Source organism: Rhincodon typus, chromosome 5, assembly GCF_021869965.1.
Source record: "Rhincodon typus isolate 14 chromosome 5, sRhiTyp1.1, whole genome shotgun sequence".
Lineage (NCBI taxonomy): Eukaryota > Metazoa > Chordata > Chondrichthyes > Orectolobiformes > Rhincodontidae > Rhincodon > Rhincodon typus.
Window position 1 is genome coordinate 118700453 of NC_063336.1, and position 25000 is coordinate 118725452.

General features: G+C 41.4%; 1 protein-coding gene across 1 annotated transcript in view; it reads right to left on the reverse strand.

The window, feature by feature from the left end:
• Nucleotides 1-25000, reverse strand: part of LOC109915833 (dystrobrevin beta) — a 432998-nt gene that overhangs the window by 17741 nt on the left and 390257 nt on the right. The window contains exon 14 of the mRNA XM_048597128.1: nucleotides 2954-3013. Coding sequence (XP_048453085.1) covers nucleotides 2954-3013 — 60 coding nt within the window. The remainder of the gene's footprint in view (nucleotides 1-2953; nucleotides 3014-25000) is intronic.

Sequence of the window (25000 nt, forward strand, 5' to 3'; positions counted from 1 at the left end):
CTGTAGGGAAAGAGAAGAAAGGATTGGTGATTTTGTATAAATGTTGCCTTGATATGTGTCAGTCAGGCAAACCCGAGTGAGCCAGACTGACACAGGAAAAAGAACAACTGGAGCAGATAGATCAGGAGATAAATGGTTGAAAGAGGTCAGATCAGAATTTAGAGGTTAGGAGCTGAACTTAATGCAATAGCACAGCACATCTAGTCTTTGCACGCAAACATTACTGTTGCTGAGTAACAGCAGCTCCAATAAAAGCTGAAACAGGAGATGTATGATGCCAGATAATGTGTTAAGAGAACCAGGTGAAGGACGTCACGAGGAAATTCAGATGTTCAGTCTTAAAGGGAAACAGGCCTAGCAGAAGGTACTGGTGACTGCTCAGATAAGACGAGACAAGGTCCCCTTTCAACTAGTGCTTCTGATCACAAAGAAAAAACATTCTGTATCTCTCACTCCAACCAAACTACAAGCCATGTTGGAACATCAGAAAAAATCTGGATTTGAAGAAAATGATTAGGAAAAGGTAAAAATATATGTTGGAATATAAACAGTAAAAGGGGAAAATAAATACAAACTTGTGCATGAGCATACAAAGCTTGGTTTGTACATTTTCATTGTGCACAATTCTTTTCTGTTTAAATATGACTTCCGATAGAGTCTGCAAGTCATTCAACTAAATGTTAACCCTCTGTGATCTGCTCTTGTGTATTGTTTTTTCTTGGTTGTTGGATGTTGTTTAATATATATTTGCATGATGGTGAAGATTTTAAACCAGTTGAAAGTTTGTAGTTCTTTCTCTCTGGAGTTTCCGACATAGGGATACATTTAGATGTGGAAGCGATTATTGAGTGTGCTTGTGTCACTTTAATAATGTAGTTTTGGATCTATATAAAGTAATTAGTGTTGAGATTTTATTTTATTCTTTCAATTTTCCAGGATAAAAGAAACAAGTTAGCCAGTGAGCCTGATGCCTGTGGTGGGGAAGCTCTTGGAGGACAAAATATCTGCACATTTGGAAGAAAATGCATGAGTTAGTGACAGGTAGCATGGTTTTGTATAGTCAAGGTCATGTTCACCAACCTGATTGAATTTTTTGAAGGGTGACAAAGATAATTGATGAAGGAAGAGCTGTGGATGTGGTTTATATGGACTTTAGTTACGCATTTGACAAAGTTCCACATGGCAGATTGGTACAAAAACTAAAATCACATGGGATTCGGGGTGGGCTGGCCAGATAGATACAAAACTGGCTTGGTCTTAGAAGACAGAGGGTAGAGGTGGAAGGGAGTTTTTCAGAATGGAGACCGGTAACTAGTGGTGTTTCACGGGGATCAGTCTTAGGTCCTCTGTTGTCTGTAGTATATATAAACGATCTGGAGGAAAATGTGGGTGGTCTGATTAGTAAGTTTGCAGATGACATGAAGATTGGTGGAGTTGCTGATACAGCCGATGATTGTGAAAGGAATACAACAGGATACAGCATTCTATGATATAGATAGATTGGCGACTTGGGCACAGAAATTGCAAATGGAGTTTAATGCAGACAAACACGAGGAGGATCAATTTTGGAGGATCAAATTTAGGCGTGAATTGTACTGTAAATGGCAGAACCCTTAGGAACATTAACATACAGATGGGTCTGGGCATGCAGGTCCACAGTTCCCTAAGAGTAGCAACGCAGGTGGCCAAGGTGAATAAGAAGACACGTGGCATGTTTGCCTTCATCGGCTGGGGCATGGACTACAAGAGTTGGCAAACCATGGTGCAGCTGTATAAAACGCTTGTTCGGCAGCATTTGGAGTAGTGTGTGCAGTTTTGGTCTCCCTGCTACCAGAAGGATGTGGAAGCTTTGGAGAGAGTGCAGAGAAGGTTCACCAGGATGTTGCCTGGTCTCGAGGGAACTGGCTATGAAGAAAGGTGAAAAAGCCTAGAATTGCTTTCACTGGAAAGGTGGTGGCTGAGAGGGAACCTGATAGAGGTCTACAAAGTTATGGGTGGAATGTCAGAGGCTTTTTCCCAGGGTTGAAATTTCAATTACAAGGGGCCACAGGTTCAAGGTGAGAGGGGGAAGTTTAAGGGAGATGTGCAAGGGAAGTTTTTGATGCAGAGAGTGGTAGGAACCTGGAAAGCACTGCCAGAGGAGGTGGTGGAAGCAGGCAGGTTGGCGACATTTAAGAGACATCTGGATGGTTATATGAATAGGGAGGGAATAGAGGGATACAGACTGAATGACGGCAGAAGGTTTGTTTTTTACTTTAGTTAAGGCATGTTGATTGGCACAGGCTTGGAGGGCCAAAGGGCCTATTCCTGTGCCAATCTCTTTTGTTTCTTTTGTTTGTTCTTTTCGTGAAATGCAAATTAATTAAATAATTGTTAGGGATTTGTATTCTGTCCCTTTAAGGAGCCACCTGTGAAAGGTGATGCCATTTTTTTGTTTGGAATCAGAATGTTAAAGGTATTATTGTGAGAATTCACCACTTGTTCAGCTTTAATTACCATTATTTGAAAGCCAAATGAAGAAAGAAAAATTCGGACAAATATTGTAATATAATTGTTCTACAAAACAGCTGTACAATCTTGTTTTGGGTTCAGTTTGAAAATATTTTAGAAAGAAATTTAATTATTAAAGAATGAATTAATATCTCTATGTACATCCCTATGACTCTACATCTGGTGAAAATAGGCTCAAACACTTAAGCCGTTGCCTTTTGCATTTGTGTTTCACCAGAGGTGTGAGACTGTCTGGATGGCATTTTTGTAGTGATATTTCTAACATCAGATTTAACTAACCAATCCAGGCATTATCCTTCTTTCTGTGCCAATGCCTGCTATTAGAGCAGACTAACTTCATTTATCCAATGTCAACATTTCCACACAGCAAGTTAATCAAAAAATTTAAAGCAAACTTTGTGGAAAATCCCCAAGACAGACCAATTTTGTTTAATACACTCACTCCTTTCTTTTCCATTCTGCAGTTTCCCTGCTTCTTCCTCATCCTCACACCCTTCGTCTGCTGAAAGAAAAGAGGGACCAGTAAGTGACAGTTCTCTGTGATTGATGCCAATTACTGATACAGTGCAAATAGCCCTGCTCCATTCGACTGAACTACTGGCCTACTGATCAAAACACAACAGCAAACCTTATCTTTCTTCAAGTATATTCTGTATTGAGAAATTTTGAAGTTGTTTCCTATATATCATTATAATTGACAAGGAATTAAGTTTTCAAGCCAGTGTTAAGCATCATTCAATCTAAAATTTCCTCTTCTGTATAGCTAAGTTGCAACAGTGATTTTAAAAGAACACATTCATAATTTTGTTAGAGTGTCTGAGAATACCTCCTACAATGTAATTTCATTCTAAAAGGTTACAGCATGTGACAGGACTTGTTCACCAATCCACTTAATCACGTTTTTACAGTAATAGGGAGCATGCACAGTATGGGATGTTGAGATTGTACTAGAAAGGGCAAGACCAACAAACATTCATTCCAAAGACATTGGTTTATTCCACTTTTAATAAGTTCCTCTGACTGGTCCAATGTAGTTCAGTTTACTTGTAGTGCTGAAACTTATTTGTGTTGTCAAGTTTGTAAAGCTTGAATGAATAAATCCTAGGGTTAGCTTATTTAGATATGGGCTGAATTTTTTGGCTACGTGCAAGTTGTGTCACGTTCAATGGAGGGTTCCTCACCTGACAATTCTCACCATAACTCACCAAACTTACCGCCTTGATCACTGATTCTGCACTTCCAGCAGCCTGTCATCTGATCCTAGTCCATTCTACCACATGTCATGCTGCGAATAACTTGCCGCTCCTCAGATATCTGTAACTGATTGGCTTCCTTGGCGCCAGTGTCAAATTTAAAAACCTGTTGTGCTCTCACATTAGAGCCATCAGTCCAGAGCTACTCAGCACGGAACTTGTCATTTGCTGTACATGGCACACAAGGGCAGACGGGTATGCTGCTGGACAGGGTGGGGCACAGGCAGGACATTCTCTATTCCAGCAGAGGTGGCCGTGACACCAGACCGTGCCAAGCCTCTTGAAAGGGTGCCACCTGGGTCAGGGCAGTCTCAGTATCTGGAGGAATGCCCAGCCCTGTAGGAAAGAGGTTGATGACCTTCTCCATCTGCCAGCTAAATCCCATCATCTTCTCTCTGATATCTCACACTCTCTCTGTCTCTGTATCCAACTCCCACCAAGGCTCATGCTCTACCATTCTCACTACTGACTGCAATACCTTTCCGACTCACTCTCACCCCCCCCCAACCCCCCCACCCCCCCCACCGACCGTGCATACCCTCTGTGCTGCCCATCCACTCACTCCATGTGCACCAACATTAACAGCTATATCACCCACTTTTATCTCCCTTAATATCTGCCTGTCTCTCATTCCTGGAGGAAAGCAGCCCTCAGTAGGGCAGGAGACACCAAGAGGCTTGGTATGTTGCCTGACACTCGGCTCCTCACCCTTTACACGGACAGTGTCCTGACTCTGAATGACATGAGTAGCTGCCAGACTGTGTCCAAGCCAATGGACTGATATCAGATGATATCCTCAACTTATCATGTTGCGATGTCAAAGACTCCCTCTCACTCCCTTAACTTGTCTGATGTCTGCTGACAACCATGACCACCTTTCTGCCTTTCAAGCTGAGCTAAACACAAGACAAGACACAAGTCATGACAGCCATCCACCTCTGGCTGAGCAGGCAATGTGCAGAAAGGAAAGGGATGCTGTGAGTGACTGGTATGTCAGTGAGCAGGGAGCCCAGAGATCCAGCCTGGTGCAGTCCCTAAGCTAGGAGTGTGTCCCTGAGCAGACAGTGTCCTTGTTGCAGCGTTATAGTGAGAGTTACCAGGTCAGCACTAAGGTGCAGAAACATCCTGTAAATGGATTGGAGATATGCCATAAAGGCTCTGAGAGGTTGGCACACATCAGGTGCCAATGTCCTTGGATGTGGGGTGCATGTGGCTGGTGCCCATGGAGTGTGCCCTGAGATGTTGGTGTCTGGTAATAACATGGAGGTCTTTTAGAGGAGGCAGTGAGCTGAAGTCACCAGGTAGCTGCTCTGGACCTCCATGTTGAGAATTCTCAGTGTCCAGCTTGCTCAGTACCTTTACTCAGGTAGGAAGTTGGCTACTAAGGCTGTTGTGGCAATAATAAGATGTTTCACAAGTGATAATTCACCTGTAATTGGCGAATTGCAGGTGCCTATTCAGAAACTTCGCTGGCAAATGCATAAAAGGTGCAGCCTGTTGCTCTCGACTGTAAGAGAGGCTTCACTGGAATTCACACACAATTCTGCCACCAATCCTGGCAAAGCCCATGTAATTCAGACCCCTATAACATCTGGTCCTATGCTTTTTAAGAGGAAGAGCAGGCTGAGGATAGCGGGGGAGAAATCAAATGATTAAAATTCAGATATTTTGCAAAAAAAACCCAACACTAATGTCAGGAACAATGAAATGGCTACAAAAAACAGAGGTGGTTGTATTAACTATTTAATAAAAAGGGGAATTGTAGCTACTGATTACGTTATTGGATTCATAAATCCAGCAGCTTGAACTATAGCCCAGAAACATTATTTCAAATCCCACTGAGGCAGCTGAGGAATTTCCATTCAGTTAATTAGACAGAATGAAATCCGGTAACAAAAATGAAGAAGCAGAAATGATGGCCAACAAATTACTGGATTGTTGTAAAAACTTACACGTTCGTTAATATCTCCTCGGGAAAAAACGTGCCCCCACATCCACAGAAATGTGGTTGACTCCGAAATGCCCCCCCAAAAGACCCAGCAAGCCACTCAAAGGGATCAAAGTTTAAAGGAATGAAAGAAAATTGACCACCAGACACTAACCTAGCAAACGTGACAAAGATAGCCAACCCAACAGCTCTCATGATCAAAACTGGGAGAACCATAGTCAAGCAGGGCACCGGAGGACCCACAGATATTGTCTGACAGGTCCCAGCAGAAGTCAAACCCAACAAAGGTAACAATGGAGTCGGCCTCATTAGGGACATTTAAGCGGCTATTAGATAGGCTTCCGGATGATAGTATAAGGTAGCGGTGGAGGATAGATAGACTTTAGGTTTAGGGTAAAAGTTCGGCACAACATCGTGGGCCGAAGGGACTGTACTGTGCTGTACTTTTCTATGTTCTTAACAGTGTTACAGAGTCAGGAAGGAGCAGCTACACAGGAGTCCTTAACATTGACTCTGACCAAATGGCATCATGTCAAAAAATGGCAAGAAAACCCTCTGCTCATTATCACCTACCAGTCACCCTCAGCTGAAGAATATTTGCTCCTCCATGTTGAACACCACTTGCAGGAAGCACTGAAGGTAGCAAGGGCACAGAATGCCCTGTAACAGGAGTGGGTCTGCAGCACCAATCCTGACCGAGTCCTAAAGGTTACACCTGTTTGACTGGGGATGATGCAAAGGGTGAGGGATCCAACACAAGAGAAACATCTCTGTCTTAGCCTCATCTTCACCAATTTGTGATAGATGAGAGTTCTGACAGGAGTAACCACTACACAATCAATATGGAGACAAACTCTTTAGTCACACTGAGGATACCCAGCACTGGGTTGTGAAACAAGATAGATTCAGGCAAATCTAGTAGCTCAATACTGGGTATCCATCAAGTCCTGTGGCCATCATCAGCAACATTGTACTCCACCATATTTGTAATCTCAATGGTCTATCATATCTCCAATCTACTATTACTGTCAAGCTAAAAGACCATCTCTGATTCAATAAGGAGTATAGGAGAGCAACACCAGATTTTGTTAAAAATGGAGTTCTAGAACCAGGGGTCACAGGTTAAGATACAGGGTGGGTTATTTAGAATCTTTACAGCGTGGAAAGAGTCTATTTGGCCTATTGGGTCCTCAATGACCCTCTGAAGAGCATCCCACCCAAATCCAACACCTTGCCCTATCCCCATAATCCTGCACATCCCTGAACACTATGGGCAATTTCCCATGGCCAATCCACCCTAACCCGCACACCTTTGGACTGTGGGCAGGAACTGGAGCACCCAGAGGAAACCCACGCAGATACGGGGAGAATGTGCAAACTCCACACCGATGGTCGCCTGAGACTGGAATCAAACCCGGGTCCCTGGTGCTATGAGGCAGCAGTGTTAACCACTGATATCCTGTGCTGCCCAAACCAGACTGAAGTGGGGAGAAATGTCTTCACCCAGAGACTGATCCTGTGGAATTTGCTACCACAGAAAGTGGGTGCGGCCAAAACATTATATGATTTCAAGAAGGACTTTGATATAGTTCTTAGGGCTAAAGACATCAAAGAGTATGGGGAGAAAGTGGGAACAGGGGACTGAGTTGGATGATCAGCCATGATCCTAGTGCAATGGAGCAGGCTTAAAAGGCTGAATGGCCTATTCCTGCTCTTATTTTCTAGTTTTCCAAATGCCAATTTGGTGAAGTGACACCACAGGGCTGGATTTTGGCCAAACCATGGAAACAAGATGTGAAAGATGTTGCTCAGTGATTCCACAACAAATAGATCAGATCAAAATTCTGTCATTCAGCCACATCAATGAATAGTGGAGGAGGCTGTATGAACCATCTTCAGCAATAGCAGTTTCCTGGAGGCGAATGCAAAGACAGGGCGAAAATGTTCACAACTAATTTCAGAAAGAAATGCTGAACTGATGATCCATTTCAAGCTTTTGATGTCAACAGGAGTCACTTTTATCTTACGGTTTGAACTCAGCATCTTTTTCCATCTTTGGGAACATGGCTGTAGTGAGGTCTGGAGCTATCACAGAAGCCAGGCTTCAGTCAATTGCATTCACTCTAATCATGTACTGAGTTCATTGGCTATGGTTCCCAAAAACATACCTGTGAGGTGGTGATCACATGCTCCAGAACTAGCCATGCACTTTACAAAAATCATTTTTCTACACTAAGAAAACTGGTGCCTACCCAGGAATGTGAAAAGCTGCCTCAGTATGTCTGACTACCAAAAACAAAAAGCACAGGTACGATCTAGGCAATTACTGCTCCATCAGTTTCTTTTCGATCATCAGCAAAGTGATGGAAGGTGTCATCGACAGTGCTAACAAATGGCACCAACTCAGCACAACCTGCTCACTGATTGTCAGATTCGATTCTCCTAGGATCACTCACCTCCTGACCTTGCTCCAAACATGAACTAAACAGATGAATTCAGAAGTTGAAGAGGCAGTAATTGACCTTGACATCAAGGCAGTATCTGATTGAGTGTGGTATCAAGGTGTCCTGGTGAAATGTAAATAAATGCGAATCAGAGTGAAAACCCTCCACTGGCTACAGTCATACTAAACTGAAAAGGAAATGGTATGGTTGTAGGAGGTCACACATCTCAACACTGAGCAAATTCCTCAGGGAAAGTATTTTCTAATCGACCTGCTCAGAGATGTTATTATACATCTCTGGAATAGGTGGGACTTGAACCCAGGTCTCCTGGCTAAGAGGGAGGGAACACTACCGCTGCACCAAAGGAGACCTCAGGTAACTCAGGGTAGTTACCTATGTTTAACAATCTTCAACTGCTTTAACAATGACGTTCCTTCTATCACTGCTGATCGCACAGTATTCAGTTCCATTTGAACCTCCTCGATAATGAAGCAGTCTGTGACTTCAAGCAGCTAGTTCATACTCTATCTTTGATTGGCAAATGGCAAATAACATTTTCATGACACAAATGTCTCCGACAAGATAGGATCCAAAAACATTCTTTGATATTTGTTGGCATTATCATTGATGAATCAAACCCTAAACATCTTTAGAGTCATCACTAAACAGAGATTTAATTAGACCAACTGCATAAATTCTGTCATTTTAAAAAGTCTAAGGCTGGGAATTCCATTGTGAATAATCAACATTCCCCACTTCCAAAAGTCTGTCTATCATCTGCAAGTCACAAGTTAGGGGTGTGATGGAATATTCTCCACTTGCCTTGACGACAGCAATTCAAGAAACTCGACACCATCCAGGGCAAAACATTCTTTTGGATTGGCACACCATCCATCACTCTAATAGTTCACTCACTTCACTACTGACACACAGTAATGCTGGATTTTACCAAGTATATGATGCACTGCAGCAATCCGCAAAGGCTTCATTAAGAGCACCTACCAAATTCATCGCCTCTAATATCTAGGAGGATAGGGGAAACAGGCACATTCCACTACCATTTGTCAGGATCCTCCAATCACACAACAGCCTGAATTGGAAATAAATTGCCATTTCATCATTGTGCCCAGATAAAAGTCCTGGAACTTCTTCCTAACAGCATCTCTACCACACTGAATGCAACAATTTGAGATGGCAGTTCATCATCACCTTCACAAGGGCAATTCAGAGTGGACAATACCTGGTGGCATTGCCAAATAAGACAAAAACTTGAGATGATTGGGATTGGTGGGGAGTGTGGATTTGAGGTCACAGTCAGACCAGAGATGATCTTATTGAATTGCTGAGGCAGATGGGGGGCTGAATTGTCTTCCTCAGTCTTGATGTCTGTAGCTCCCTGGAGATTGGATGGGGATGTGGTGTTGGAGGGGTGGTATTTTGGGAAGAAGTGTGGCTACTTCCAGCAAGTAGTGGCTAGCCAATTAGGGCAAGGTATAAAACCCGATTTGAGGCCTGCTGTGAGAAGCTGACTTCAGACCCTTAGAGATCCAGCTGCCTCTTCTACAAAGGGCACCTGCATCTTTCAACAATCCCACTCTCTCCTTCCCCCTCAGAAAGGCAAGTTTCTGCTCAGTGCTGGAGAGCTTCCCATTTACCTACCAGTCATCCTTAATCACATGGTAATCCACTATGTGGCCACTGATTGGCCAATTTGGATATGGCTGTTTCCCATATAGCGCAGATTTCTGACTCCCATTTATGGAGGCAATGGAGTAGTGTTGTTAGCACTGGACTAATAATCCAGAGACCCTGGTAACATTCTGGAGACAATAAATATGGAGCTGAAACATGAATTATGATACATTGACTTCCCTGTTCCTCGGATGCTGTCTGACCTGCTGTGCTTTTCCAGCTCCTCGTTTATTGACTCTAGCTTCCAGTATCTGCAGCCCTTACTGTCTCCATAACATTCTGGGCACCTGGGTTTGAATTCTACCATGGCAGATGGTGGAATTTGAATTCAATTTAAAAAAAATTGGAATTAAGTGTCTAATGATGACATGATTCCATTGCCAATTGTCAGAAAAATCCATCTGGTTCATCAATGTCCTAAAGAAATCTGCCACCCTTACCCGGTCTGGTCTACATGTGACTCCAGACCCACAGCAATGTGGTTGACTCTTAAGGGCAATTAGGGATGGGTAATGAATGCTGGCCTAGCTATTGATGCTCTCATCCCATGAGTGATAAAAAAAAATTCATCCTGATAGTGGTTGCTCAATGCCTGGAGGAAAAGCCCTGCCCTACTTCAGAAAACCATTGAACCTGCAACAGCTGTATTTAAATTGGCTTCAAATTTTTAATATTGCACGTGAGACAGATTTCTAACCATTACTTAGTGCAACAACAAAATAAAGTCAAAACCAAAATATAACCTGTACAAAACTGTTTCAGCTCTTGAAATAGTGATCACGTGAAAGTTACCTTAAGAACACAGCAGTGTGGAAAATATGCTGTAACTGATTTATATGGCGTGCACAATTTTAATCTCCTTCATCGAATTGCTTGACTAAATCTCTCAGGTTCTACACAAGCAAATAAATTTATTACTTGGGTAGTGGCCAGGTTGGAAAAGCCATGTAATATTAGATAAATGACTGGTAACCCAAGTCACCAAACCAAACTCTGCTTCTAATTAAAGCTGCCAGTTTCCCTTTTTGAATTCTGCTCAGCTGCAGTTCAGAAACAGGGAAAACATTAATCTACAATGAAGGATAAACTAGTGCGCGATCACATCATACAACTTTTAATATTGACTGCCAACAGTCACACTGCTGCATAATTTATTTTCTATTATATGTGTGTGTGATAAATTTACAATTTATCAAGAATAGCAAATACTTAATAACATTCTTTAGTCATGCAACACATGTATTCTAATATAATTGTTGCCCTTAATTTCAACACAGTGATTACTACAAGATTTCATACATACAATTGCATAGTTTCACTTGTCACAAGGCCAATGGCACAGTGCAGAGTGTGTCTGATTACGGATTAGAAGATTATAGGTTTGATTCACTCTTTCCGTGGCTGTGGTCCTAACTCTTCATCAGATTTCTCAAAAATAATTCTATATATATATATATATATATATATAAATATATATAAAAATAAATATTCTTTAAAAAGTGCTGATATGGATACCATTTTTGGAGGATTGCAAACATATGATGTGGATTTAGAATGCTTACAGTGGAATGTTCTCTGTACATTTAAATACAGGATTAAGATCATAAGATAACTGAGCAGAGTTAGCCTATTTGGCCCATCAATTCTGCTCTGCCATTCAACTATGGCTGATATGTTTCTCAACCCTATTCTCCTGCCTTCTCCCTGTAACCATTGATCCTCTTACTAATCAACAACCTGTCTATCTCTGTCTTAAATAAACTCAATGACTTGGCCTCCATAGCACTTTGTGGCAATGAGTTCCACAGATTAAACACCCTCTGGCTGAAGAAATTCCTCCTCATCTCAGTTCTAAAGGGCCGTCCCTTCACCCTGAGGCTGTGTCCTATGGTCCGGGTCTCTCCTACTAATGGAAACATTTTGTCCACGTCCACTCTATACAGGCCTCTCAGTATTCTATAAGTTTCAATCAAATCTTCCCTCATCCTTCTACCTGCCAAACAGTACAGATCCAAAGTCCTCAATCACTCCTCATGTAACACACGCTCCGTCCTTGGGATCATTCTTGTAAACCTCCTCTGGTCCCCCTAAAACTCCAGCACATCCTTCTTTTGATACAGGGCCCAAAACTGCTCACAATATTTCAAATGCGGTCTGAGCAGAGCCTAATACAGCCTCGGCAGTATTTCCCTGCTCTTGTATTCTCGCCTTTGAATTCTGTTTAAATTATACAGATATTTTCAAACAGCTCTCTATTACTGGCAGCTTTCAGCTAGGGACATTCCTGAGTTTCATTTTGTATTATTTTATTAATCTGAGAGGGAAAAAGGAAATTGTTACCAAGTTTCAACAGGGCACGTAGAAACTGCTGTTCTGAAAATTATTTATTCTACAGCAGTTTTATTCTTGCTGCTAATATACAGTCAAAACATCAACAGATAATTGAAATATATTTAAATGCGAACATCTGTTCATTAAATAGGATATGCAATATTCCCCACTATTATTTCACTAATCAAGGATGATCAACGGTCTCGCTTCAGAGGCTATTAATTCATTTGGTCCTGAGAAAGCTTTCATGTCTGTAAGTTTAACTGGAGATCCATACATCATGAAAGAATGTTTGATCACGTTGATTTTCAAACTGTGTGAGAAATCTACTTGAAAAGGAATGGTAATCACCTACAATCTTGACTAAGGGTTCAACCCAAGATGTCAATTCATCAGTTCTCTTCACAGAAGCTGTCTGATCTGCTGAGCATTTCCAGCATTCTGTTTATCTTCAACACTGTGAACAATCCAATTCTAGCTTTATTGCTTTTAGGAAGTATAGCATCAAAATCTTGCTGCCTTGCAACTTCAATATATTATTTTGTCTGCAAAACAAACTGGACGATTATCTTTAGTTTGCAAATATATGGTGTGAATCTTGTAGATGGTACACACTGCTGCTCCTAAGCGTCGGTGGTGGAGGGAGTGGATGCTTGTGGATGTGGTGCCGATCAAGCGGGCTGCTTTGTCCTGGATGGTGTCAAGCTTCTTGAGTGTTGTTGGGGCTGCACTCATCCAGACAAGTGGGGAGTATTCCTTCACACTCCTGACTTGTGTGATTGCAAATAATACATGCTTAGGTTCACAGGAGGATTTGCCTACTTGCAATAACTATTTTTTTTAATCAGAAACATTAAACAAAAATGCAAGAAGATAGTTTAAATGATAAAAATCCTCTATTGTTTAAGAAGAATTTAGATGATTCATATCTTAAAGCTCAAGTGCTATCAGATTATACTTTCCACATGGTCTCACTGTAATATAAAATATCTACATTGAAGAGAGTTAAATAAAGTCCCACTTGCTTCCATGGGTTTAATAAGAAAGCTGTTCACTCTTGAGCTCAGACATCCTTCCATTTGGAAGCAAAGCCCTTCTCATTCACCTCTCCTCTTGGAACAATTGCAAATACTTACTTTGACATGCATTACTATTTATTTGCATTTTTGACATTATTTCCTCATGATACTTCCCAATGACATTATCAAACAGCATTTGGCATTGAGCTACGTCGGAGATGTCAGGGTAGGTGACCAAAACCATGGTCAAAGAGGTAAGCTTTAAGGAGTACCTTTAAAGGAAGAAAGGTAGTGCAGGTTAGAGATTTCTAATCTCACAGCCAAACAGCTGAAACCTTCACTACCAGTGCATTCCCAATCTGAAGTTGCTGGAAAAGCTCAGCAGGTCTGGCAGCATCTGTGAAGAAAAATCAGAATCAATGTTTTGGGCTGGGTGACCCTTCCTCAGAACTCCCTTCTCAAAGACAATGAGGGATGGGCAATCAGGTCCAGTTTAGCAGCAATGCCCCTATCCCACGCAAGAATAAGAGAGATCAGATGCAATGCAGATCCAATCTTCCCAACATAATGAATTGAACGTAAAATGATCTGATTGATTTGGTAATGTGTTGTTTACTTATTATCATTTTCATCTTGTCAATTACCTTCTTCCAGTATCTTCTCCTTGCTGGAATATAATCACACAGGAGTGAAGAACTTTATTATTGGTGCTACTTACAATTATTATCAAAGCTTGAGTCTTAAATAATGGAAACTATTTCACCCTAGGAGCCTCTCAGCAATCACCTTCCCTATACGTGTTCTTCGAGGTGGTGTTACTAGATCACCGTCAGGACAGGGAATAGTTCCTCCACAATCGCAGCAAGTTTGTGAGTTTTAAGCTGGCATCATTCCAAGTCTGCCTAGGTCAGTTATTCACTGAGATATTATCGGGAATGTGCAGAACCCATGTCCTGTAACATGCAATGGAGTAAACTGTAACACATATTTTTGCTTTAACTCAATATTCAACCTGGTTGAAAGAGAGTGCGGGGTTCAGCGGAAGGTAGGGAATTATTTACTCCATATACAAACTTTCCTTTCAGATATAAAACCCAATATCAGTCATGCTGGGAACTGCAACAGTCACTGCATCATTTCAGTGTTATCAACTTCCTTGTACCGTTCCTGAACCACGACCATTACTTGGAGGTGGAACACAAAGACACAGGATTGTCAGAGCACGGTAAAGGGAGTGGAGAACCCTATTGGTAAATCATGGTGAAAGCAAATCAAACCAGGACTACTGAGAATAGGACCTAAATTTGAAGAAAGAACAAAACTAAAGAGAGTGAGAAAATTAAAATAGTAGAAATAAAAGACACAGGAAAGGTAATGAAGCAGGAAATACAAAATTAAATAAAAATTGGAAGTTGAATAATTAGGAACATTACTTAGCACGCTGCTATGTACACAGGTCAGGGCTCCATGCCGGACAAAATAAAATAGCTGTTCATAAGTATGAGGAAATGTTCACTTGTTGGATCTTTAAAATTAAAATTAATGCTGATATACCCCTCTGTGGTACCTTATTTGTAAGTATGAGCATTTGTAAATCATGGGCTGCCAATACTGAGCAAATACAGGAAGAGGAAAAGTAAATTGAAAAATAAAGGTCAAGGCTCAAGAGAAATCAGGAAATGCAGCAACAACAAAAAAACACAGAACAAAAGAAAACAAAAACAAATCAGTGAGCTGCCTCAGCAATAACTTGCAGTCTGTTTGAGGGAAACCAGATTCTATTGAAAGGACGTCACTCATCAAGGCCGCTACCTTTTCAGCTACTTGCTGATATGGATGGATGAAAAGCCAATGATGGTTTTCAGCATCAAATTGTTAATTAGAGGAAATGAACGAATAAATTCACTGGACCTATGGTTTGGAAACAGAAAATGTTTAGTTTCTCATGCATATGAAGTGAGATAAATGCATTGGCTGGGGTGCGTTCCTTCTTGTTTGTATTCGATTTTTGCAACATGGTTCCTATGTTATCAGTGTAACGAGGGCAAGAGTTCGGTGGACTTGAAGCACACATTTCAACGAAAGCAACTTGAGATTCTGGAGGTTTTCTGTTTCTGTGCTAGTTTCAAAAAATACTGCACCAGAACCAGGGCCCACTCATAAAACAGGCCATGTCCCCAGGATGAGTTCATCATGGTCGGGAGTTTGCTCTATTTGTACTAATTTGCAGGCCATGAGGAGGCTCCAAAAATTAAGCTGGTACATTTTCAAAACAGTTTGAATGATTATTTTGTTAACTTTTTGAGAAACTGACTGCCTTACCCCAACCTAACCAGATAATATTTCTGTATATTTTTATAAAAATAACACTCAGTTCTGTAAATTGGATTAATCACAGGTGAGATAACTTACAGAGATTTAATATGTTTCTTTGTGGTGGACCCACTTTCAAATATATAAATCAATCTTTACTGGGGCTACTGCTAATAAATACATCAAGGAATATTTTCAAAGCAATTTTCTTTCTTAAGAAAGTATGTTTTAAAGTAGTCCTTGATTGCAATGGCTGAAAGCACACATAAAATGCTAGATCCAATTAGGAGGGTAAAATTATGAGACTTTTAAAGTAACCAATTTTATTCTTCAGATAATCATCGATACAGATCTCAGATAAGCCATCTGAAAGACCTTTATTGTAGAGTGCACTTCAAATTAATACTATCAAACACAGCGGCCTGGTACTTGCAGTTGAAATGATCATAAAACAGTCAGTATTTAGAGTCACAGAGTCATAGTTATAGAGGTTTACAGCATGGAAACAGGCCCTTTGGCCCAACCTGTCCATGCTGCCCAGTTTTCACAATTAAACTAGTCACATTTGTTTGCATTTGGTTCATATCTCTCCATACCTATCTCATCCATGTACTTGTCTAAATGTTTCTTAAATGGTGAAACTACTCGCTTCCACTACTCCCTCCGGCAGCCCATTCCAGACACCACCCTCCATGTGAAAAAATTGCTCCTCTGGACCCTTTTGTATCTCTCCCCTTTCACTTTAAACCTATGCCCTTTAGCTTTAGGCCCCACTATCCTGGGGAAAAGCTGTTGACTATATACCTCATCTATGCCTCTCTTGCTTTTACCGACCTTGATAAGGTCACCCCTTAGTCTCCTACGCCCCACGGAAAGAAGTCCCAGTCTGTCCAACCTCTCCTTATAACTCAAACTTTCCTGTCCAGGTAGCATCCTTCTAAATCTTTTCTGCCCTCGATCTAGATTAATAAAATCCTTTCTATAGTAGGGCAACCAGAACTGAAAGCAGTATTCCAGATGTAGTCTCACCAACATCTTGTGCAGTTGCAACAAGACGTCCCAACTCCTGTACTTGAAGCCCCAAATGATGAAAGCAAATATGCCAAAAGTCTTCTTCATTGCCCTGTCTACCTGTGACTCCTCTTCCAAGGAGCTATGAACCTGTACCTATAGATCTCTTTGTTCTATGGCACTCCCCAGGATCCTACCATTGACTGTGTAAGTCCTGCCCTGGTTTGCCTTACCAAAGTACAACACTTTGCATTTATCTAAATTAAACTCCATCTGCCATTCCTCAGCCCACAGACCCAGTTTATCAGGGACTTGTTGCATTCCCAGATAACCTTCTTCACTGTCCACTATACCAATCTTGGTGTCATCTGCAAACTTACGAACCATACGCCCTAAATTCTCATCCAAATCATTTATATAAATGATGAATAACAGTGGACCCAGCACTGATCACCGTGGCACACAGCTGGTCACAGGCCTCCAGCCAGTAAAAAAACCCTCTACCACCACACTCCATCTTCTATCGTCAAGCCAATTTGTATCCAATTGGTTAGCTCTCAGATCCCGTGGGATTTAACCTTACTCTACAATGTACTATGTGGTACCTTGTCAAAGGCCTTGCTAAAGTCCTTTAAAAACATCTGCTGCACCATCCTCATCTACTTTCTTAGTCACCCCTTCAAAAAACTCAACCGAATTTGTAAGATACAATTTCCCACACACAAAGCCACGCTGATGATTCTAAATGAGTCTTTGCCTCTCCAAATGCCTGGAGATCCTGTCTCTCAGAATCCTCTCTAAAATTTATCCACCACACGTTAGGCTAACCAGTCTGTGGTTCCCAGGCATTTCCCTGCAGCCTTTCTTAAATAATGGCACAACAACGGCCATCCTCCAAACTTCGGGCACCTCACCTGTGGCTGTTGATGATACAAATATCTCCACTAGGGGCCCTGCAATTTACCCCCTAGCTTCCCACAAAGTCCTGGGATACACTTCATCAGGTCCCGCCGATTTACCTACCTTAAGGTGTTTTAAGACTTCCAGCACCTCCTCTTCTGTAATGTGGACTCTCTTCAAGCCATCACTATTTATTTCTCCAAGTTACCTAGCATCAATGCCTTCCTCAACAGTAAATACTGATGAGGAACATTAATTTAGTCAGCATGGATTTGTGTGCGTGGGAAGTCATGTCTGACAAATCTTTTAGAGTTATTCGAAGAGGTAACCAAGAGGATGGATGAGGGTAGGGCAGTGGATGTTGTCTATATGTACTTTAGTAAGGCCTTTGACAAGGTCCTTCATGGCAGGCTAGTCATGCAGCTTAGGTCACATGGGATCCAGGGAGATCTACTAATTGGATTCAAAATTGGCTCGATGGTAGGAAGCAGAGGGTGATGGTATAAGTCGTTGGTGAGACTGCACTTGGAGTATTGGGTACAGTTTTGATCACCCTGTTATAGGAAAGACATAGTCAAACTGGAAAGTGTGCAAAGAAGATTTACGAAGATGTTGCCAGGACTGAGTTACAGTGAGAGGTTGGCCAGGACAGGACTTTATTCCTTGGAAAGTAGGAGATTGAGGGGTGACCGTATTGAGGTGTATAAAACCATGAGGGGCATAGATAGGATGAATGTGTATAGTCTTTTTCCCAGGGAGGGGGAATTGAAAACCAGAGGACATAGTTTTAAGGTGTGAGGGGAAAGATTTACTCAGAACCTGAGGGGCAACTTCTTCATGCACAGAGTGGTGTGTATATGGAATGGGCTGCCAGAGAAAGTGGTTGAGGCAGGTACAATAGCAACATTTAAAAAAAACATTTGGATCGGTACATGGATGGGAAAGAGGGATATGGACCAAATGCGGGCAATTGGAACTAGCTGAGTGGGCACCTTGGTCAGCATGGACCAGTTTGGGCTGAAGGGCCTGTTACCATGCTATATTGCCCTATGACTGTATTACTTTATCTCACCCATCTCTTGTTGTTCTGTACATAGACGACCTTGTTGATTTTTTTGGGGTGGCACGGCGGCTCAGTGGTTAGCACTGCTGCCTCACAGCGCTAGGGACCCGGGTTCAATTCCACCTTCGGGTGACTGTCTGTGTGGGGTTTGCACATTCTCCCCGTATCTGTGTGGGTTTTCTCCGGGTGCTCCGGTTTCCTCCCACAGTCTAAAGATGTGCAGGCTAGGTGGATTGGCCATGCTAAATTGCCCCTAGTGTTCAAGGATGTGTAGATTTAGGGGGATGGGTCTGGGTGGGATGCTCTGAGGGTTGGTGTGGACTTGTTGGACTGAAGGGCCTGTTTCCACACTGTCGGGATTCTAAGATATTTAAGAGGCACAATTCTCTCCCTAGTTACTCTTCTGCCCTTCATGTACTTATATAATCTCTTTGGATTCTCCATTACCTTACGCGCCAAAGTCATCTTGTGTGCCCTTTAAACCCTCCTGGTTCCTCTCTTAAGTGTACTCTGACATCTGCTACACTCCTGAAGGAATTCACTTGAGTCTCTACATGTCATATGCCTCCTGCTTTTTCTTCATCTCAATAACTCTAGTCATCCAAGGACCCCTATTCCTGCCAGTCTTACCCTTCACTCTAACAGGAACATGCTGGTCCTGAACCCTCATTCACTCACTTTTGAAAGCCTCCCACTTACCAGATGGTCCTTTGCCTGCAAACAGCCTCCCTCCATCAACGTTTGAAAGTTCCTAACTAAGACCATCAAAATTGGCCCTGTCCCAATTTAGAACTTTAACATGTGGACCAGACCTATCCTTTTCCACTGCTATTTTAAAACTAATGGAATTGCAGTCATTGCTCCCAAAGTGCTACCCGCTTCTGTGACTTGCCCTATCATACTTCCCAGGAGGAGGTCAAGCTTTGTCCCTTCTCCAGTAGGGCTGTCTACTTTCTGCAGGAGAAATTCTTCCTGAACACATGTAACATAATTTCTCTCTATCCAAGCCCTTCACACTATGGCAGTCCATATGGCTGTTGTTATCAATGAGAGACCAACAACAATTTCTGGTGTGCCTGCACACAATTAAATGCAAATCTTACACTTCCCATTACAATAATGTTTTGTTATTATTTCAATTTGGGTTTCAAAGAAGTGTATAAGATTTCAGCATCCATAGAAATGATTGTTATTTCCTGGCTCACTGTCTATGAGAATACTTCAATATGGTTGGTCACTTCAACATCTTAAAGATTATCATTGATCAGAAACTCAACTGGACTCACCACATAAACACAGTGGCTACAGGAGCAGTTAGAAGCTAGGAATATTGCAGTGAGTAACCAAACTCCTGATTCCCCAAAGTCTATCCACCATCTACAAGGCACAAGTCAGGAGTGTGATGGAATACTCCCCGCTTGCCTGGATGAGTGCAGCCCCAACAGCACTCAAGAAGCTTGACACCATCCAGGACAAAGCAGCCCACATTCACAAGCCTCCCCTCCCTCCACCACCGATGCTCAGTAGCAGCAGTGTGTACTATTTACAAGATGCACTGCAGAAATTCACCAAAGATCCTCAGACACCACCTTCCAAACTCATAAGCACTTCCATCCAGAAATACAAGAGCAATGGATATATGGGAGGATCACCAACTTCAAATTCCCCTCCAAGCTATTCACCATCCTGACTTGGAAATATATTGCTGTTCCTTTACTGCTGCTGGGTCAAAATCCTGGAAATCCCTCTCTGAGGGCAATGTGGGTCAACCTACAGCATTTGGACTGCAGTGGTTCAAGAAGGCAGCTCACCACCACCTTCTCAAGGGTAAATAGGCCAATAAATTCTGGCCCAGCCAGCAATGTCCATGTCCCACAAGAGAATTTTAAAAAAACTTACCGATGTTGGTAATGTCACTGCCATTGGATGTTTGGAGATCTATTTGATTTGCCACTAGGTTCAAATTAATGTCAGGACTGGGGAAATTTACGTGACAGAAATTGCTAGATTGTTGAGACCAACTGATTAAAGCCTGCCCAACTTACCAGGAGAAGCTCCTTCTATTGTACATTCACTTTGGTGACTCTAGTCAGTTGCTGATAGCTTGGGAAACAGGTTTCACAGCTGGAAATTCAGGATTCAGCGTCAAACCACCTCAGAGTTAGTGTAACGAGCTCAACAACTGATTAATTCCCCATCTAGCATATCGGAGGTGATTCCTCACTATCTTTCAGTGCCAAGCCAGGGAAAACTGAGGGGAAGTGGCATTGCATTGTCATCACTATCTGATGTCAATTGTCAGGACTTTCCCATCCAGCTCTCTCCCAAATCTGTCTCCACTGGCTGGAAAGCTTAGTGCTGGAGGTGTACAATCTAAATTACATTGTTAAGTACAAACAGGGATCAAGAATAGAAATGTATAGAACTTATGAGTAAGTGGAGAAGATCATTAAAAGAGAAGGAGCAAGAGAAAAGGAGGGGAGACATGGATGTGAATGGATGAATGGGAAATAAGTCAACTGCAGCATCTGCATCTTAAAACTAATTAGCCATGAAGAGAGGTTGGTGGAACAGTTTATGACATGCACAGTACTATACTCTGCCAAAGCTTTCAAATGTCAAAGGCAATGAGAGATGATTCACTGAACGGCTTAATAGCAAAGTTCAGGGATGCACCTGTCAAAAATATACTGGTGATTACGGCCCATCTGTTTGCGCAGTTTGTTATCATACTCCCTGAATTTAAATAACTGTTATTTTGTTATTTAAGATATCCCACAATTAAAGTGTCGGCTCAGCACAGCGGTAACACTCTTGCCTCGAAGTCAGAAGGTCGCAGGTTGAAGCCCCACTGCAGGAGTTCAGCACATCATTTCGGTTCTTAAAAAGGAACTTCTCCATCATTGTATATTTCCTATTCGCGACAACGTCTTGACTCAAAACTACCGAATTGGCTGTGAAGCACTTTAGACCATCGCAAGATTCTATTAGATGACACATAAAGATGGTTTGATTGTGATATTAAACTGTGTATGTGATGATCTATTTATGCAGACTGAAAAAAGTCCTGTAGGACTAATTCAAAACACTAAGGGAAATTTTTTTAACCAACACAACATGGAGCATTGTTATTTGCAGGACCATGCTATATACAAGTTAGCTCTCAGATCTACCAACCAAGCACAGTGACAACACTTCAAAAATCACATCACATTAGCTGCAAAGTCTTTTGGAATATCCTGAGGATGTGAAAAGATATTATGTTGACACACGTTCACTTGTGCACGACCTGTATGAATCCAATGTTCTGATGACAATTTTTTTCGACCAAATCTGCTGGCTAGCCCTTTGTCTAAAGAAATTAAGAAGTATCCAACATGAACAATAGGACAGTGCTATGTTAATGGACATATATTTCCAGGGACTTGGAAAATGATCTAGAAATCCCAAAATGGGTATCTGGGAAATTTTAACTCAGCTAGTGAAACAAATTTGGAATAAAAACCTAATTTCCATGCTGATCATGTAACTACTGAATTGTCATATAAAGGAAAAGCATTTAGTTCACTAATGTTCCTTTCCTGGACCTTTCTATGATTTTAAACCCACAGCAATCTCGTTAACTCTGCAGTGACATCCAAAAAGGTTCAGTGAACCAGCACCTTCTCAAGGACAACCAGGGTTGAGAAATAAATACTGATCTTTTTCTTTCAATTCTTTGATGGGATATTAATGTCACTGGCAAGGTCAACATTTGTTGCCTATCCTAAACACCCTTAAACCGAGAGGCTTGCTAAGCTGTTTCAGAAGACAATTGTGAGTTAGTCACATTGCTGCGAATCTAGAGTCACATGCAAGATGGCAGATTCCTTCCATAAAGGACACTACTGAACTAGGACAGTTTTTTTTAAATAAAAGTTGATAACAGCTTCATGGTAACCATTACTGGGCTAGCTTTTAATTCCAGTTAATTTTATTAACTGAATTTAAATTCTGCCAGCAATCGCGATGAGATTTGAACCCATGACCCCAGATCATCAACCCAAAGTTTTTTTATTTACTCACAGGATGACGGCGTTGCTGGTGAGGCCAGTATTTATTGCCCATCCCTAATTGCCCAGAGGGCAGTTAAGAATCAACCACATTACTCTGAGTTTAGAGTTACATGTAGACCAGACGAGGTAAGGATGTCAGTTTTCCTTCCCTAAAGGTCATTAGTAGACATGTATGAGACATTAATGTCTCTAGCTTACTAGTGTAGAGACATTACCAATATGGAGAAGCCAAAGTTAACATAGACTCCTTAGTGAACAAGGCCAGGGAAGTAACACTGGTGAAGCAGGAAATGACTGAGTCATTGAAAAAATACTTTGCATCAGGCTTTACAGTAGAGTACACTAAAAACATCCCAAAATATTAAATAATCTCAGGTCTAAGGTGAAAGTTTAGGAAATAAACAATAATTATTACTAGATAAAAAAGTTTAGGGAAATTAATGGGGCTAAAGGTAGATATGTCTCCCAGACATGTTGGATTACATCATGGGATGTTAAAGGAAAGTAGCTAGGGAGATAGTGGATGCACTGGTCATAATCTTCCAATGATCCTTAGATTCTGGAAAAGTAACAGGATTGAAAAACTGCCATTATAACACGTCCATTTAAAAAAGGGAGGGAGATAAAAAAAACAGGCACTTAAAGGTCAGTTAGCTTAGCGTCTGTTATTGGGAAAATGTGAGAGTCTATTATAAAGGAAGTAATAGCACAGCATTCAGTGACCCATAATATAACCAAACAGAGTCTGCGTGGCTTCAAGAAGGGGAATTCATGTTTGACAAATTCATTACAGTTCTTTGAGGAGGCAACAAGCAGAATAGATAAAGGGTAACCAGTAGATGTAATATATTTGGATTTCCAAACAGAATTTGATAAGGCATTGCACATGAGTGTACTAAATAAGATAAGAGCCCATGGTGTTGGTGATAATATACTAGCTTGGACAGAAGGTTTGCTAACTAATAGAAGACAGAGAGTTGGGATAAAAGAGACATTTTCAGGATGGCAACCTGTAACTAGTGGACTGGCACAGAGATCTGTGCTGGGGCCACAATTATTTATGACAAATGCAAATAAGTTGGATGTCAAACATAAATGTACTGTTGGCAAGTTTGCAGATGACACAAAAATAGATGGGAGGTCAAGTGGTTAGAATGACACAAAGAGTCAACAGAGGAATATAGACAGGTTAAGTGAGTGGCAGAAACTTTGCAGATGGAAAAATCTGAAGAAGTGTCTAGGCCCGAAACGTCAGCCTTCCTGCTCCTCTGATGCTGCTTGGCCTGCTGTGTTCATCCAGCTCCACACCTTGTTATCTCAGATGGAAAAATGGCAGGTTATGCATTTTGGTAGAGAGAATAGATGAGTTGAATATTATTTCAATGACTGCAGAAAGCTACATCACAAAGTGATTTAGGGATCCTTCTGCATGAATGGTAAAAAAGCTAACATTCAAGTTCAGTGGGTAATAGGAAAGGAAAATGCACTGTTGGCCTGTATTTCAAAGTGAATGGAGTATAAAAATAGGGAGGTCTTGCTTAAATGATACAAGGTACTAGTCAGAACACAGCTGGAATACTGTATACAGTTCTGGCACCCTTACCTAAGGAAAGTCCTGGTGACATTGGAGGTAGCCCAGAGAAGGTTCACCAGATTGATCCTGGGAATCAAGGGATTTTCTTATGAGGAGAGGTTGAGTGGATTGACGGGTTCTGTACTTACTGAAGTTGAGAAGAACATTAGTGAAACATAAAATTTTTAAGTGCTTGTTAGTGTAGATGCAGAGAGGTTACTTCCTCTTTATTGGAATGTTTATGACCAGTGGGTATAATCTCAAAGTAAGGGGTCACCCATTTAAGACAGAGTTGCAGAACATAGTGAATCTGTGGAAACATTTTCTCCAGAGGGTTTTAAAGTCATTACATTTTTAATCAGTGAGGGAATTAAGGGGTTTGTGTGAAAGGCAAGAAAGTGGAGTTGAAGATTATCGGATCAGCCATGATCTCATTGAATGGTAGATGGGCCAAATAGCCTACTTCTGCTCCTGTATCCTATGGTTTTATTGTCTTGTTGTCATCAACTGACCTTGCCAGTGATACCCACACTTCCTCGATAAAATAAAAAATGATAATTTAAAAAATCAAGGGTATTTTTCAGTCAGAAAGCTGTCAGATTTGCCAACATAGAACTGTGCGTATATTTTAATAATTTTTAGCTCTGTGTTGAAACAAGACGACAGACAGATCTAAAGGCCAAACATCAGCTGGATACAAAGCAACAAAAAAGCATGCTACTCTCAAGAGGTTTCCATCTCATTGAAAACTGAGTAAATATAAATATCAAGCCAATAGGAATGTTGGATATATATCCTGAAAGGTTTTGCAATCACCTAGCAACCTGATGTCACTCTATTCGTACAGATTATATTTTTGGATTTGGAAGCTAGATAAAAATGGAATC